This window comes from Schistocerca nitens, chromosome 4, assembly GCF_023898315.1.
Source record: "Schistocerca nitens isolate TAMUIC-IGC-003100 chromosome 4, iqSchNite1.1, whole genome shotgun sequence".
NCBI classification, from domain to species: domain Eukaryota; kingdom Metazoa; phylum Arthropoda; class Insecta; order Orthoptera; family Acrididae; genus Schistocerca; species Schistocerca nitens.
In genome coordinates this window covers 471,108,085-471,126,617 of record NC_064617.1, presented here as the reverse complement: position 1 = coordinate 471,126,617, position 18,533 = coordinate 471,108,085, and the positions used below count along the sequence as shown (strand labels likewise).

The 18,533-nt window shown below is 41.1% G+C and overlaps 1 protein-coding gene across 1 annotated transcript in view; it reads right to left on the bottom strand.

Moving 5' to 3' along the window:
* Positions 1 to 610: 610 nt before the first annotated feature.
* Positions 611 to 18,533, bottom strand: part of LOC126252034 (juvenile hormone esterase-like) — a 126,648-nt gene continuing 108,725 nt past the window's right edge. The window contains exons 9-10 of the mRNA XM_049952819.1: positions 13,848 to 13,980; positions 611 to 885 (exon numbers count right to left, since the gene is read on the bottom strand). Of these exons, the coding sequence (XP_049808776.1) occupies positions 717 to 885; positions 13,848 to 13,980 (302 nt within the window). The 3' untranslated portion in view covers positions 611 to 716. The remainder of the gene's footprint in view (positions 886 to 13,847; positions 13,981 to 18,533) is intronic.

Below are 18,533 nucleotides of genomic sequence, written 5' to 3'. Positions count from 1 at the left end.
GAGGACTTCAATAGGTCCTACTCCTCGTCGACAGTCTAGCTTTCATCCCGTCCATCTCCGTCCTATGGGCTGGCTGAGAGGCAGGGGGATTTGGTATCCCAGTCAGACAGCAACAGTAACTCGCAACCATTCAGACGCTGCAGAGATCGCTTCCAGAGCGACACCAGATGCTACTGTAAACTCTAATTGCATCGCATCTCCATTCTTTCTCCAAGCACATTCACTATTGAAGACAGTACTCACTATCTTAATTTTAAAATTTCTTAACGAACAAAAATCTCTTTCCAAGTTTTTCACTTAATGGGAAAACTCGAATTTGTAAGAGCCCCTTCCTTTGAAAAATATGTAGTCAGCTCCGATATCTTACCTGGTTATAGGCTACACATATTAGCTGCAAGAAGTTTCACTACTGGATCTGAAAATCCTGAACCGTCCCTTGCTTTTGTTACTGGAGATGCCCATCTGCTATTATTTTACTGTTGATATATTGCACTGTGTTGCAACCATTTATTTATGTTCCATATTGGAAAAGTCAACTATTAGTTTCCCTCCATTCAGCTTATTCGTGCTATTTCGAATCAGTGAGTTACTTAACATAGAGATCAACATATTTAATAAAATGAAAGCGCTTTATTCTGGAATAATTCAACTGAAATTATGTTTGTTTTCCTTTGGGCTGTAGAAAGAGTCGCTGGTGCTTTTTTGTTCATATACTCTCAGAAAATGTCGGCGTAAGGCTGTAGTGGCACGTTTTCGTGCCAGAAATCCATCCTCTCTGCGTCCTTGTTGCTGGCGAGAGAGAAAATGAACTGCATGAGCATGTAGCTGCGGGTCACGTTGTCATAGGGCTCCCAGATGACAGGATCCGCCTCCGGAGTTGGATTTCTGTGCAAAAATGCGTACAATTAGCAAATAGTGTTCACATACCGACACCAAATATTTTTGCTTGTCTCGTAGTACATCTTTTGCTTGTTCGCTGTCAGATGTTGTGAGCTATTAGATGAAAACTATGTATGTGCACCCTTCGAGAACATTATGCCCACTGCACACTGAGTGATAAAATGTCGCCTGGCTGAGTTGCAGGCTTGCGAGCGCGTGGTGCAGTACTGTATATAAGAATTTAAGTGGAACAGAGACGAATGGGGAATCATTCTAGGTACGATTTCGGATGATAACTCGGAAGTCCATTGACATAAGTCACTTTGACAAACGGCACATTGTTATGGTTCAAGGCCTGGGGACGAACATCTCGGAAACGGTTCAGCTGGTCGGGGGCTCCTACGGAGAGTGGTCGGTGAAACCAGAAGTAGGAATCAAGTTACGTGAACTCCATGTATCATCAGAGAGCATGTAAGTCGGAGGCTTGCCCGCCCTTAAAGCAGAATAAGCGATAATCGGCAGGTCTGTCAACAGATTACAATGCTGGTACAGGCACAAGTATTTTGGAGCACACCGTTGAGAGCACGTTACTGAGTATCGGGTTCCGCAGTAGACGACCCCTACGTGATCCCATGTTGAGCCAATCATTTCGTCAATTACGATTGCAGCAGAGACAGGATAATGGAGAATGTACCGTCAATCAGTGAAAGTTGTCACCTGATCAGAGGAATCAGGTTCCGTGTTACACCAGGTCGACGGCAGTGTCCGTATACGCTGGTATCCAGGCGAAAAACTGTCCGAAACGTGCACAGTGGCACGGATTCTGGCAGGTGCGAGTAGTCTTACACAGGGTGCCCAAATTATTCAATCTATGTAGAAGAGAACCACTCCTTAGAATGACGTCAAATTTGAAAGACATATTGTTGACGCAAGGGGAAAATTCATGGAGCAAAAAAATTTAACAAAAATTTACCAATAGCTGGCCTTGTAAGGGTCTTAAAGCAAATGGGGTAGACTAAAAATGACAGGTGAATCGCAATACGATGGCTATGATTGAGTTGCACTTTACACCATGCTTATTGTTCAGTGTGCCTGACTGGACAAGATCAGCAGCCAACGTTGTGATAGTTTTAGTTAGGTAAACCCATTCACAACCGCAAGGTCGTATCACATCGGATGGCAAAAATCCGTTTTTAATTGTCCTGAGGCCAAACACCCCTAAAAAGCAAAATAACATCGGTGTCCAACTGTCGTGTGATTGGCGCAAGACATCTTCAGTATGCTGTCCACCGTTTTTTGTCCCAAGTTGAAGTCGGGAAACAGCACGTACCACAACAGATCGGAATGTCTCAGGGAACGCGTTCAGAAAGCGTTGCGCAATGTGTGTCTTTATTCAGCTACGTTCGTAATTGGAGCACTGAACACATCTTTCAAATAAAGCCACAACAAGAAGTCACACGGATTAAGATCAAGCGATCTGGACGGCTGGGCTGCAGGGAAATGACATTCCCGTAATGCGTTTGAAGCAGCCTCTTCACTGGCTGTGCAATGTGCGGAGAAGAGCCATCTTGTATAAGGATGATCCTACCCACACATGATGTGTTTGGAATGACAAGTTTGTTTGTTTGGCCATCCTCCGCATCAAGCATATAAATACTTGTTTTGTAAATAAAACTGCCTTTTCCTGCTGCTAGTTACTTTGTTTATCCCATACGCGTTTCGCCTTCTACTGTTGTAACGCATCATCAGTGGGATCTATAACGATACAGTTTTGTTAGTTTTAGATTATTAAACAGTTCACTTCGCGATTTTTTTGTAAAAAAAAGTAATTACTTACGTTTTGCTTATCTGCGTTTCCTCACATCTGGTCTGGAGGTCGCACTATCACTTTTATCACTGCCATATAATCACATCTTTGTGTTCTCGCCTTCCACACACTGTTCACCATGTTTCTCACTCTTTTTTGTGGTGGACTATTGTTCTTTTGTCACTCTGCACAACTATTTCGTCGTACACTGTTTTTCACAACGTAAATATTGTGATTCCATTACGTGTTTCATCTTCGTTGGTATGTTTACCTGTTTGTTGCCAACCTAACGAAGTATATGTTCGAGACTAACTTCTATTTATGATGTTTATACCGGCCATTTTTTTTAGGGGGGGGCGGGGGGGGGGGGGGTATTAGCTGTTAGCGATTGATTGAAAACTTTGGTGACAGCTGATTTTACTTTTCGTTTCAATATTCTGTGGAGGGGCTCATGGATGAGTGAGTGTAAAGATGTTGGGTTCTATTATTATTATATTGGTCAGTACTATTATATTAATACTGTTTGCGAAAGATATTCTGTTATTTTGTCTATCACCGTAAATAATGAATTGCTTGGCATGTGTACTAATAGATAAAATAACAGAATAACGTTCGCAAAAAGTATTAATATAATAGTACTGTCCAATATAATAATAATAGAACCCAACATCTTTACACTCACTCATCCATGAACCCCTCTACAGAATATTGAAACGAAAAGTCAAATCAACTGTCACCAAAGTTTTCAACCACTCGCTAACAGCTTTTACTCGTACAACCACCCTCCACCCCCCCCCCTCCCCACCCCACCAAAAAAAAAATTCGCCGGCTCTATCCCCCTCTCACTCTCACTCATACACACACAAATACTTCGTTAGGTTGGCAACAAATAGGTAAACATACCAACGAAGATGAAACACGTAATGGAGTCACAACATTTACGTTGGCTAAAACGTAATAGTTGTGCCGAGTGACAAAAGAACAATTGTCCACCACAAAAAAGAGTGAGAAACATGGTGAACAGTGTGTGGAAGGCGAGAACACAAAGATGTGATTATATGGCAGTGATAAAAGTGGTAGTGCGACCTCCATACCAGATGTGAGGAAACGCAGATCAGCAAATCGTAAGTAACTACTCTTTTTACAAAAAAAATCGCGAAGTGAACTGTTTAGTAACCTAAAACAAACAAAACTGTATCATTATAGATCCCACTGATGATACTTTAGAACAGAAGAAGGCAAAACGAGAATGGGATAAACAAAGTAACTAGCAGCAGGAAAAGGCAGTTTTATTTACCAAACAAGAGTTTCAAATGACGTTGTTGCAGAAAAGACTCTCATAGCGTTTACCGGCGATGGTACAAGTAACAGGACACGCAGAACTCTTTTCCTCGAAAAAATACGGCCGTACGATAAACGATGCCGTCAACCCACATCAGACAGTCATCTCTGCGGAATGAAGTGGTACCGGTTGATATACGTGCGGATTTTCCATTACTCATATTCTGCGGATCGACATGTCCGTGGAGATGGAAACGGACTTCGTCTGTCCACAGAATGTTCCATAGACATTCATTGTCTAGTTCCTTGCGAACATTAAATCCTACAGTCAACACTTGTCTCGCCAGCAACTCAGCAGAAAGCAACTGAAGAACATAGGTGACTTTTGTACGGACACCGATGCACGATGTTTCGTAGATGTTACGCGCCGTGATCGCTGGTATGTCCAACGTTCCGGAAATTCCTTACGCACTGCATGTCAGTACACTACCACTTGAACCCGTTCTCCAATGCTGTGGCCACATCTTTGACAGACATCGGATCAAGTTATTTTCTCCCTCTGCAACACTGCAATTAGAAAGAACCTGTCTTTTCGAATTTTGTAATCATTTCCACCAGACCCTTAGCAGACATAGGACCAATGCCTTTCTTATACCTTGAGTATCCGGAACTTCTGCAGGACTACTGGCGCACTCTCATCACCGTTCTTGTAAAAGAGCCTTACCAGCAGCGCACAATCCTTCTTGGAGACAATCACGTTGGGCGTCTCTGACGCAAACTGAGGACCATCCGTGTGCCGCGTGTCTAATGGTGTGCATATTCTGACGCTTACAACACCATCTATTAGTCAGATTTTCGTTAATTTTTTTCCCTTACGTTTTCCCCTGCGTCAATAACAGTATGCTGCTCAAATGGGCATTTTAATAATATGCTCTTCAAACTGACGTCAGTCTGAACTGGGGTTCTCCCCCTACAGTGGTTTGAAACTGGAACTTTAATTATGGACACCCTGTAGTATGTGTGACATTGCCGTGGGCTTCCATGGATCCTGCACTAATCGAATACACCACGACAACTATGTAAACATTATTATGGAACAAGTGCATCCCTCCAAGCATGCTTGATCTCTTTCCTGACTACTATAACACATCCCAGCAAGATTTGTGTCCGTGTCGCGATTCCGGAAACATGCTTCATTGGTTTGACGAGAATGATAGGAAACTCATGTTGACGTATTGGCCACCAGTTCGCCCAGTCTGAAGTCGATAGGACACACATCCGTTCCACAAAGAAAGTGTGTGACCTGTGGGGAGACATCTGGTGCCATATACCTCCGGAAACCAACCGAGTTCTTGTCGAACGTATTCCACAAAGAATCTCTTACATACCAAATGGAAACGCTATTAATCAGGCGGTCGTAATGTTTCGGCTAATCAGTGTATTTGTTTACCACAAACAGATGTGTTCTGTATTGAATGATGCGGTTCTGAGCATAAGATACACTAGTCGCATTTGAAGTGTGCCAGTTTCATATCACGAATTAGGCTTCACAATCAGGAGAATAGGAGTTCAAAGTACAGTGCCACCATCCAGTAGCAGATTTTGTGAGACTCTCTTAAATCGTTAAAGGCAATGCCAGGACGGTTCCCTCGTGATAGAAACAGTTCCTATTCTTCCGCAGTCCTAGTGTGTATCCTTATGTAATGATGTCGTCACCGTAATATTCCTCCGTTCTTTCCGAAATAGACATCCTAGGTCAGATAGTTCGTGGGTTCTTGTGCTATTACGTTAATTGTTTTTCTAACAAGCGATAGCTGTTCTTGTCTGTAGCCCTTTCTAAAAGGAGTTGGACACTGTCTTCCCGACCTTCTCGTTCGCGGTAGAGCAAAAGATTACTCGAGAGTAATTCCAGAATAAATTTCCTCGAAACAGCTCTTTCAAGTTGAGTAGAAATATCTGTAAGAGAACATTTAAAAAACGTCGTTGTATTCCACCAAAAGCTGCTGTTTTGTCTACTTTATTTTCCGAAACTGGTTTCAGTCTCATGATCATAATCAATTGACGAAGCTTTACTGTAGCAGCGAAGTCTACAAGTTGAAATGCTTGGAATCAAAAAAGTATAAAATTTAACTTTAGTATTGTTTTTAGAGTTCCGTAACTCAGTCGGAACTCTTATAGGTTCACTTTGTTGTCTGTCTGTCTGTCCGTCTGTTAAGAACCTTTTTTCCTCAGGAAGGGTCGATGTATCAAGTTGAACTTTATGTCATATACTAAGATTTGCTATCCCTTTGCGGTGTAAAAGATTTAAGCTTCTAAGTCAATGCAACCAAAAGATACGGGAATTTATGTCACATATTTTGATACTTGCAAATTCACTCATCAAAACTTATAAGGTACTTCCCATTCACCTAGAATCGTGAAATTTGGAAGAAGCGAGGTTTCACAGCAAGGGAAAATATCCGAAAATTGTTATTTTGCAATTATATCACACGAAAAAAGTTTTTCTCATTTTTTATTTCTCTGTCTGTCCGTCTGTTAGGACCTCTTTTTCTCAGGAACGGGTAGAAGTATGACGTTGAAATTTATGTTACATGCTGAGGTCTACGGTCCCTTTGTACACGTGTAAAACATTTAATTTTCTAAGTCAATGCAATCAAAAGAAAATACGGGAATTTGTGCCACATATTTGATATCTTACCATTATCAGTATCTACAGCAAGAAAAATCTTCGAAATTATGGGGATGGATAAACTGTCTACATACATAATTAAGTTTGCAAAGAACCCTCGGTGTGTGAGTCCCAGTCGCGCTTATTCGGGTTTCTTTATTATATTGACCTTTTAAGCATCGCTGCTAGAGTAAAATTTCTTCGTCTAAAGACGATCATGTAACTGAAACCAGTTTTGGCAATACAACCACGTTTTTAATTACATTGAAACTATCGAATAATGCTCACGGAAAATATTTTGTAAGCTGACAGTTCTCTTCTTAAGGGGATTACCAAGTGAAGGTCAAGAAATTTCTACGCAAGCTGATTTATAGCTGAACAGAATATGACATCTCATGTCTAAAGCAATCTGTGTTGGTATTCACTGTGAGGCAGATCCACCCTTAACAATCACCGTTTGATTTAATGTGCGCGACAGATTAAATTAACATTGCAGTAGTTTTCGGCCTTAGCAGTGAAACTTAAATTGGTGTATTCACAATTCCTTTAGTCATAAACATTGATCGTGATAGAGAGTTTGCTAACTACTTTAATAAAAAATCAAGATTAGAGTTATTCCCAATTTATTGCAAAAGTTTAAACACACAGAAAATGTAAAAGGCATGACATGAAATTACTTGTACAATTAAGCATTGACTAGTATGAAATTAACATAACATAAATAAGCATTGGCAAAGATAATTGGTAGGAGAATGTGATATGCTAAACGTAATCTCCCTTTCCTAATGTACCTATTCCAACCTACATATGCATCAATAAAAATGATTGTATGGCTAGAAAGAGAAACTGAAGTTATCCATGTAACTGTGACTGTACTGTGAACGTCGGAAGGCTGAACTGTAAATGATGTTGAATTCTTAAGTTCCCTTCATCCTAATGTGCCAGTGCTGCAAGTTACCCTCACCATACTCGTTGATGTAACGTGAACAGGCCGCTGATGGCTTGGCTGGCTGTCATCAAATGCAAGCCTAGAAGTGCTGTTGTGAACCTGAACGCTGAACTCCATCAGGCTCCGCTGCCACAGAGAGCAGCCTTCCAATTCTGCCATCCCTACTTGTTACAGTTGCTCCACGTCTGAAAGGCAAGCCCGAAGTCTCTGAAGTCAGGTTCCCAAGTGAAGACCTTTAGAAATTAGAACGAAGCCTCTCTGCATTTCGCGCTAAGAAAATCTCGTATACCAATCTTAAAAAAGTTACAATCGCTCCATCAACGGCGTAATTGCCTTGTTCTTAAAAATCTTGTATCAGACGCTAGCAAAATGTTAAAATGCAATCAGCTCGTTTTCCGCCCTCTATTCTCGAAAAAATAAACTCAAATGCTACGTCATCTTGATGTCACACTACAGCCGCCAACCTATAGCCATTTTTAGTTGTTTGTGCAGTTTCCTCTGGCCGTGGGAAAAGAATTAAGAGAAGAAAAATAACTTCTTTCTCTGAGAATAGCTAGTCGGACATGTGCAAACTACAATTCCTTAGAGTTCACTTTTTGTGTATTTTAGGGTTTTTTGTCTCGCAGAATGTTCTTTTGACAAAATCCTGACTGTCACCCACTGCTTCACCAAATTCCACGCCGCAGAACTAAAGCTTTCAGTCTACCTTTCTCCAACAGGAGACAAGCCATAAAAAGCGCTGCTCCCCAGTTGTATCTCGCCTTTTTAACGTGTTTTCCGCCTTGGTTAATATTGTGATAGGAGCGCTCTAACTCTCTGTGTATATAAATTCTCTGACGGACAGGATGAGCAGCAATCTGCTGCTGTTTGCTGATGATGCTGTGGTGTATTGGAAGGTGTCGTCATTGAACAACTGTAGGAATATACACTCATGTTCGGGGAAAAAAAACAAAACACCTTGAACGACTAGAGATAGGACGTTCATATCCATGGGACATGTACATTAGTATGTTCTGCAGAAATGATTACCATTTCAGTCACCTCGATTCAGCATGTGACCTGTTGCCTAGCAGGTACAGGGGCCGGCATGGGCCCTGATAACTTGTTCCATGCCTGATGGTATCAATGAGTATAAGGCGCGAATGACGTCCTGCGGTATAGCCATCCATGCTACAGTCACTGGTTCCCAAGTTCACCTTTGGTGAAACTTCCTGGCAGATTAAAACTGTGTGCCGGACCGAGACTCGAACTCGGGACCTTTGCCTTTCGCGGGCAAGTGCTCTACCAACTGAGCTACCCAAGCACGACTCACGCCCCGTCCTCACAGCTTTACTTCTGCCAGTACCTTTGGTGGTTGGCACTGGGCCACACCACGGCACAGGTCGTTTCACCATATCCCACACATTTTCGATTCACGACAAGTCTGGTGATCTGGCGAGCCAGAGCAAAAGGCTGACATCCTGTGGCTGACATCCTGTGGCAGCAACATGTGGTCGTGCATTGGCTCGCTGAAAAATGGCGTCTGGAGTGTAATGCAAAAAGGGTATGGCTATGAGTCACAGGATGTCATTCATGTAGGTCACGTTGGTCACAGTGCCCTGGACTCGCACCGATTGTGATTCGTGGTTGTACCCAATAGCAGCCCACAGCATAAGACCTTGAGCTGGCGCTGTATGTCTTGTGCGAATGTAGCCACTGTTTGCCTTTCTCCCTGTCTGTGGAGAACCAAAATTTGGTCATCATTTTCAAACAAGCAGGACCTGGATTCCTCCAAAAACGCTATCTGATGTAATTCCTGTCCACAGTGACGTCGTTCCATACACCATTGCCCTCTACTATGTTTCTCATGTTTCTGCACATTCGTCAAAGGCAGGCAGAGAAGTGGACGACGTGCGCGCAGCCCATGCCGTAACAAACGGTGACGGACTGTCACCCCTGATGGTGTACGATGTGTTACACTATTTCACTGTTGTACCAGAGTCGAGGACGACGCAATGAAATACGTATGAGGTGTCTGTCTTCTGGGTCGTTGTCTGTGTAGTGTGCGAGCTGACCCTGCACGTCCTGTTCTAAGATCTTCCATGAACCATTCTGAATTGACGGTACGGTTCGTTCAAACGTCTGCGAGACATCCTGCATGTCTGCTCAATTCACACTGATAAATTACCTTCGGTTTATAGTGACATCGAAAGGTGCACTTTAAAGGTAGGTGGTGTTGCTTCGCGATATCGATTTTGACCTTGTACCCGAGTGCCGATATGGTTCTAATGCTAATTATTTCTGCAGAACATACTAACATCTGCCGTGGATATGAACGTCCTATCTGTAGTCGTTCACGGTGTTCTGTTTTTTCTGAACATGAGTGTACAAGATGACTTAAGACTAAATTTCTAGATGAATAGCAACTTCCTCTAAATGTAGAAAAACCCGCTTGACACAGTCACGTCGATTAATTATCTAACCGTAACGTTGCGAAGGCATATGAAATAAACGAACACGAAAGAAAGGTAGTAGGGAAGGCGAATGGCCGACTTCGGCTTATAAGTAGAATTCTAGGAAAGTGTGGTTCATCTGTAAAAGAGATCGCACATAGAACTCTCGTTAGGTGGTGGTGATAGAACACTAGTGCGACCCATTCTTGAGTACTGCTCAAGTGTTTGGGATTTCCACCAGATCGGAATAAAGGAAGATATCGAAAGAATTCAGAGGCGGGCTGGTAGATTTGTTAGAGATAGCTTCGACCCAGACGTATCACAGAGCTCAATGCAAATCCCCAGAGAAGACATTCTTTTCGCGAAACACTCGAGAAAATTTGGAGAACCAGCATCTGAAGCTGACTGCTGAATGATTCTGTTGCCGCCAATGTACCTTCTACGTAAGATCCATGAAAATAAGATAAATTAGAGCTCACATGGTGGACATACAGACAGTCGTTTTGCAAGTGGAACAGGAAAGGTAATGACTAACAGTGGCAGACGAACTGAACAGATTATGGCAGGAGGTTCTTGGGTGTACTCAGCACGTTATTCGGACCACGTTTTTCGGCTACAAGAAGATTTTCTTTGATGAAGGTGAATTGCCCCAGAAGATAATTCCATAGCGTATGACAGAGTGGAAGTACCCAAAATAAGCAGATTTCGTGACACTGATGTCTACAATTTGTGACGTTGTCCTAAAGGCAAAAGTAGCGAAGGACAAACGTTTTGTGGTTTGGAGGATATGATGTTCCCTGCTGACCCTACTGTCTACGAGGAGACTTAAGAATTTGGCGCAATGTACTCTTTGTATTTGCTGACTGTCATAAAAAATAGGAATCTCTTGTGGGAATTATAAGATCGGAATTCTTACTTCTTTGTCCCAATATTTTTACCCGATTATGAATTCATTGTTGACAATCCTATCCACTACTAAACCAACGAAATGTTTCATTACCACGACTCAAGAAGGAAGTCTGACCTCCATTGCGAAATAAAAAATCTAGCTCGGACGCAACAGGTGTACAGAACTCTAGTGTTAAAATTTTTAATCCACTGTCAAACTCCATCAAACACCCACATAGTAACAAAGCATTATTTAAAAATAAATGAACGATACATTTACTTGAAAAAGCCTATTATTCATTAGATGAATTTTTTGAAATAGACGCATAAAATGCGGATATACGAGGTCTGTTCAAAAACTTCCGGAACATTCGTAATTTCGCGTCATGGTGTGTTCGAACGAAATGCAGTTTGCATCCCTACACACGCCTGTGTTTAATGTGTAACTGCCGGAAATATCAGTCTTGTATGTCTGTTGGTTATTGTTCACTGTTATATTGAGTAGAGCGTTGTGGCGCACAGTTCGTGAATTTCGAGAGGGCATAGTTAGAGGAGCAAAGCGTCTGCCTTAAATTTCGCATGAAACTGAAGACAACCTTTACAGAGACACACCAAATGATGCAGGAAGCCTACAGTAATGAGTGCTTAAGCCGTACTCGGTGTTACGAATCGTTCACATCGTTTAAAAATGTCCGGACGGAAGTAAAGATGACACTGGTTCAGACCGCCCTTCGACGTCTATAACTCGTGCAGGATACGATGGCCGATGCGCAGTGACTAATTCTCGTATAAAGCGTTGGCCGAGTTGATTCGTGTATTCAGAAGGGAAGGCCGATAGCTGTTTTCCTCCTTACGGCCGGTTAGCGATGATAGAATCGAGGCGCACATGCTGCAGTCTTTCTCAAACGATTTAAAAGAAACTATTCGGCGAAAACTTTCATGTTTGCTTTACTTATAGCATTGTATGTCACGTTCATGATGATCTGCCCAACATTTCGTTAATGGTCATAGTTATTGTGGTATTTATGTGAAAGTAAGACACTGCGACAAAATTCGGAGAAGTGCGCAATGAAAAATAGAGGTCGCTATGGTTCAAAAGGCTCTGAGCACTATGGGATTTAACAGCAGAGGTCATCAGTCCCCTAGGACTTAGAACTACTGAAACCTAACTAACCTAAGGACATCACACACATCCATTCCCGAGGCAGGCTTTCGAACCTGCGACCGTAGCGGTCGCGCGGTTCCAGACTGAAGCGCCTAGAACCGCTCGACCACACGGCCGGCAGAGGTCGCTATGATTTTGCGTTTGGTGCATATTAGATAATATTTTGTTGAGTATGAAATTTAGCTGACATATTGAATTTTTCTTTAGACTTGGAAAGAAGTATCTATCAGTCACCAATCTCGAGAAAATTGGTCTGATGTAGCACACTCATTTGCGATAGCGCCGCGCCACCAATAAAGCCAGAGTGAAATATCCACAACATTCCTCATATTTCATAAACAGTTTCAGATGTCGAAAAGAGATTTTGGCAAATTATAGCACACAAAAAGGACAAGGACAGTATTTTACCATATTGTTATTACGTAAAACTTCATTATCTACTGGGTTGTTCCAATAACTACAGATTTTTTCAGTGGAAGAATGTAATTTTTAATGGCCATCGATAGCTGGTGAAGGAGAAATATTATGGGTTTTGGAACATATGTGAAGACATTAAACTTTTTTTGTACTGAGGATGTGCTTCTTCTTCAGTTCCTCACTAAACTCAATAAACCACTGTTTCAGAATTCTTTCGCAATCTTGTCTACAAAACAAGTTAGTGAGGTGAGACTTAACTCAGCTGTGTTTTGGCAAAAGAAGCAAATTTTGACATGGCAACCAGATAAATGTGTACGTATCACTCATAATTCGCCACTCATGACGCTTCTCTGAAAGTTAGAAATGGTTAACAAGCCAGGCGAAAATAAATCGCTGCAGTTTCGGCGGAATTCTTTTCAGATACTAACGAAGGCAAAGGTGGCAGTAGATCTTTTTGAATGCTCACAATGCAAGTGTGGGTGTGGAGCGGCCCCATTTAATATTTACAAAAAATGTAAGTGTAGATTTCAGTTTAGAATGGCACTTTCCCCTCTGGCACTCAGCATTTCCCCTACAGCGCTCTCAGCGAATCTCCACCACTGCTGCTCTTCCCACACTTCCCCAGACGACTGCGCTTCTGCCGGCCACGGCATTTTGCGGGCACTATACTGTCGACGCTCATATCAGGAATGTCAGTGGAATTGTGCGTTCCAATCGAAGACTGAGTGTCCGAGAGACTGCAGAAGAATGTGACATTTCAGTTGGATCATGTCATGAAATCCTGACACAGCATCTTGGAATGTTGGAATGCTTCATGTTGACGCCAAATTCGTCGTACGGCTAATGAGTCATGACCAGAAAGACCTATGGTCTCTTGCATGGGTTCCTCTTACGCTAGTTCTCTTACTGTCTCATCCCCACAAAATTTATTTGATATTTTTCCTCTATGAGATCGTCCAAGGAAAAGGTGGAGAGGTAGACCCTGTGAGTATCTATTTTAGATCAGCCCACAAGATAATTGACCACAGAGAGCAACAGATAAAATAGTCTACACCCCAGCTCTTTAGATATTTGCTGTCCTGTCAGTCTAACCATGATACTGATGACAAAAAACTGTACTTTTGTGTGTAGTTACTTTCTGGATTCACCACTATTTAGGAAGAATCCTCGGAATGCGTGACAGAAAACCCCTAATGATGTAATTCGGATGGAAGAAACCTCGATTTTGTAGTTGTTTTCTACGTTACAAAATGAAGTGGCCAGTTATCCAAAAGGATTTATTCAAATTGACCTTGACTGTAGCCACCAGTTAAATGACTGACTACGAAAAGATGGACAGATACACATCTTGTAATACGTACCCGTACTTGGCGAAATTAGTCCAGTATCGAAGCATATTCCTTCGTACTTTATCCTCGTCTGATTCAGGATCTAGGTTGTACTCAGTGTCGGATCTCACAAAAAGTATCGTCAGGTCTGCAGCGTGATTTACACCTGAAAGAGAGGTAAGAGCTTTTAAGAATTCAGCGGGGATAAAACTTGGAATAACTACAGAGCATATTTGAATCAAAATAATGTTGACGAGTACTTATGGCTTCACCATCTTACTTAGTTCACTCTTACAATACTTTTTGTACACAGTGAAAACTAAGATGTAATCACACAAATATTAATTAGCCTTGTGAGAGAAAGGGGACCTGCAAGTTAAGAACGTTAAGAGCTTTGCTGTGGAACTGCAATTTTATATTCATTAACCAAGTTATGGAATAGTCTTGAGTACATTAAAGTCGTATGATATGACAGCTTTGAGACTTCGAAGGACAGGTTCAGACGCCTGAATACGAAAGGTGTTTCCTATCCTTCGCAGCCATAGGCATCTTTACTTCATGAAGTTTGAGCGTTGTGTATTGTTTAAGTACAGTTGTTAAGTGCAGATGACTTTACTAATGGGTGTGTATATAGTGTGGTGTGTTGTAAGTGTTGGATGATGATGAGAGAAGGGAGAGGGTGCCAGCATGTAGTCTACTCCTCTCGAATAGCACCAGCGGGTCCGCCGGGCCTAACGTCCCCATCCAACAGGCGGGACGCCATCAACAGTATCGCATGTCCTCACTTCACAACACTCCCTAGAGACATTTGGAATTTAATCCAGGACATTGGTGTGAAATCTGGTGATCAGGGACTTTATGCCACCTGTCCCTTCTGCAGTAAAACCAAAGGGTAAATTATCGACAGCACCCAGACTACCTCGGCAGTCACCTATCCAACATCTGGCCAAGCCCTATGGCGCTTAACTTCGGGAATATGACAGGAACCGGAGGATCCACCGCCGCACGGCTAGTCCTAAATAATGGACAGTTATCATCGTTTTTGAAAAATTTTTCATACAGGTCCTCCATTTAATTACCTGTGAATTTTCATCTCATTCTTAATTTCATATAAGAGTGTCTGTAAAACTAACTTATGATGGTCATAAACGTTGATACTCGATCTCGTTATCACTTTATTAGAAGGTGTCACCTTTCATTGCTAGAAATTTCTTCAGTAACCTTACTATACCACTGTTTAGAGACGGAAATTATTACATGTTTATTTTCAAACAATTGACTGCTCTAGTCCTCCAGTTTCAAAAATCTTTGTATTTGAGTGTTGTTTCACAACAAATGAAGTATGTATATGCATAAAGCGAGATTATAATGCATTTATAGGAAATGGAAAAGACAATTTGTCAGATAAGTTCAGGAGCGGCAATCTCGGGTTGTCCGTTGATGATGCTGTTGTCTACAGAACAGTATTTTTGCAGAGAGAGTGTAAGGATGTGCGGGAACATTTTAGCCAGTTTTTCCACTTGGTGAACTGAGCAGCAGTTCTCTTTCACTAATGATAAATACAAATTAATTTATTTATTTCACCTGGCCAGATTATGCCCTTCATGATCTGTTCTACATCTAAACCAGGTACCCTTGGAATTCTGTTTACATTAAACATTATAATGTGCTTACTACATGAGTTACACATAATGGCAAGAGCAATAATAATAATAATACGCTCACTGGCTGTTCCATTGTTTCATGGCAGGACATTTTATTCATTAGGAACGAAAAACACACGACACTTACGCAATAGTCAACAATTTCGTTATTTAAATAATAAATATTGTCACTATAGTCGTTATAATCGAATTGAGTAGATATTTAATATATATTTAATATATATGTATTGAGTAGATATTTAATATAATTCTCATTTCTTGTTCCATTTCAGATGCACACTTTTTTAATTCGATTACATGTTTCGATCGCTCTGGATCTTTTTCAGATCTAAAACAAAGTGAAACTTTGTAACGCATTAATGATACTACATGCAGTTCTAGGACCTCCACATAATTCCACTTCTGCAGTTTTTACTATTTTTATTTATTTCACTATTTATGCATCCATTGATCTAGTCCTATACTTCCTTAACCAAAATACAATTTTATTTTTGTGCTTTCAGAGTAAAAATTTACGACTTATCCTACCAAAGTTTCACAGTTTAATATCTTCAGATGCTTATCCAGGTTTCGCTTCTTTATTTACAGTTTTAAAATGTACTACTTTATGCTTCTTTTACAGTTTGACGCATCCATTCTGATATTTTAAAAGAAGGTTTTTTACATTATTGACTTTTTGGAACTCAATGCAAGACCCTCTCTTATTGACCTCACAGCATCTCTGCCGCTATCCAGCCCTCCACCCCTCCACCCTTTGCCTTCTTTGCCCGCTCTCAATCCCCGCTCGGTTCATTTATAATTTCACTATTTTATACCACTTACATTTTACATACGCATCGTTCTACACTATTAGTGTTTAAACTAGAATTTTTACATAATTATACGTTCTATAATATTAACATGACCTCTCTTAGACTCATGACATCCCCACCACTCCCTCAGTGCTTTCTTTCCCTTTCTCCACTCAACCTCACTCCATTTTCACTCTCTCCACCCCGCCTCCTACCTCCTACCTCCAATATCTACCTATTTAAAACATAGATCGCAGTTGCAAAACATAGTATTCTGATATGTTGTTCTTAGTAGGCAAGACGGGTTGCTGATATGTTGGTCTGAGTACACAAGGTGGGTTGCTGATGCGATTGCTTAGGTAACTTCTACATTTATGTACAATTCCTTTCTTTTCTTTTCTTTTCTTTTCTTTTCTAGTATTGGAAAATATCAGTTGGTACATTTTTAGTTTTTCTTTGTTATAGAGCTGAAGATGAGCAAGAATCAAATTTAAAAAATGTGCAACTGAGACAGAACAATAAATGAGAATTACCTTAAATATCTAACAAATATTGCAGAATATTATGTAAGTATCGTTTGTTTTTCATTAATAATAATAATAAAAATAATAAATAATCTAATATTAATACACATAGCTATTATATCAATGTCGATCCTAGCAACAAAGTGCTAAGTACATTATGTTTTGTCAAACAGTGATAATGACATACGTTGAGAAGCACAGCAATCGTGACGAAAGATTCAAGTTGGAGAAGTTACCTGATCCTCAGAAGAGTGAGAAGTAATTAGGTAAGTTTAGAAGAGAGGAAAAAAGGAACAAAATAAAACAGAGACACAAGAAAGAGGAATGCTGAGTGAGTGTTGGCATTGTGGTTTGGTATTGGATAGGAGGAAAACAGTTGGGAAATTGAGAAAGGGAGCCTACGCCGATAGCAGGAAAAGGTTGGTATTCTCTCAAAATCATCTTAGTTTTGGATAAGATGCAGGTTACTAGGCGGTTAATTACACAGAGGTATGACACACATAGAAGAATATGGTAAGGAATTTGAGCCAGACATGTGTATAACCAAGATGATGTGCGGTCTGATGAATGACCCAAAGGCTCCGAAGAGCATCGTGTACTTAATAAAACATGACTAAAGCTGTGATTATTCATAGTTCTAATTGTCTCAAAAAATTGTTCAAATGGCTCTGAGCACTATGGGACTTAAATGCTGAGGTCATCAGTCCCCTAGAACTTAGAACTACTTAAACCTAACTAACCTAAGGACATCACACACATCCATGCCCGAGGCAGGATTCGAACCTGCGGTCGTAGCGGTCGCGCGGTTCCAGACTGTAGCGCCTAGAACCGCTCGGCCACTCCGGCCAGCAAATTGTCTCAGGTTACCCTTTTTCAGTTCACTGCCGTTGTCGCTGACAGTACGAAAGCACCTGGCGGCCATACTGTGAATTGTTTCTACATGTATGTATATACTCTTCAAGTAAATGTATGTTATTCTGAACCAGATTACCAACTTAATGCCTTATCCCATTCGCATACGGGGGGGGGGGCGTCCTGTCTCTCCGCAAGAAACACTGCGGAGACAGTCCAACTCAAGGAATATCTTCTCCAAATAATAGACCTCTAAATTTATCCAACTTGATTGCACAAGGAAAATGAAACCTTTCTTCTGAGCATCTGTATACACTTCCGTCAGCGCTATAGTGACCTGTTACTTCCATGTCCTTTGCTATATCTTCTTGATAAACACTTGAAATTTGCAGAAATGGTCTTTCTAAAGGAAGTCGCATTCAAGTTGTAAAGTTTCTAGCTTATTTTTGATATGCAGTGAAAGTGATGTAAGCTCTCTTTTTATTCGGTGTGTCGTACTTCATATCTGTACACTGGATACTTTTCAAACAGAAGTCTTCAGTAATCGATATGTTACGCCACTGCGGTTCTGAGTACAAGAAATATGATCTTTGGTTATCAGTTGCACTGCCATTGCCAGTGTAGTATTCAGTGAAATTTAGTGAGAGAGTAGGGTGTGGGTCTTGCTACTGAGCGGTGTGGAAACAACAAGCAGAAAACAGATGCAAACACAGAGGTTGTTGCGTTTTGGAAATGTGATCTGAAAAAATTTAATGAGCGAGTCTGGTGTGGGTCTTGCTAATGAGCGGTGTGGAAACAACAAGCAGAAAACAGATGCAAACACAGAGGATGTTGCGTTTTGGAAATGTGATCTGAAAAAATTTAGTGAGAGAGTCTGGTGTGGGTCAT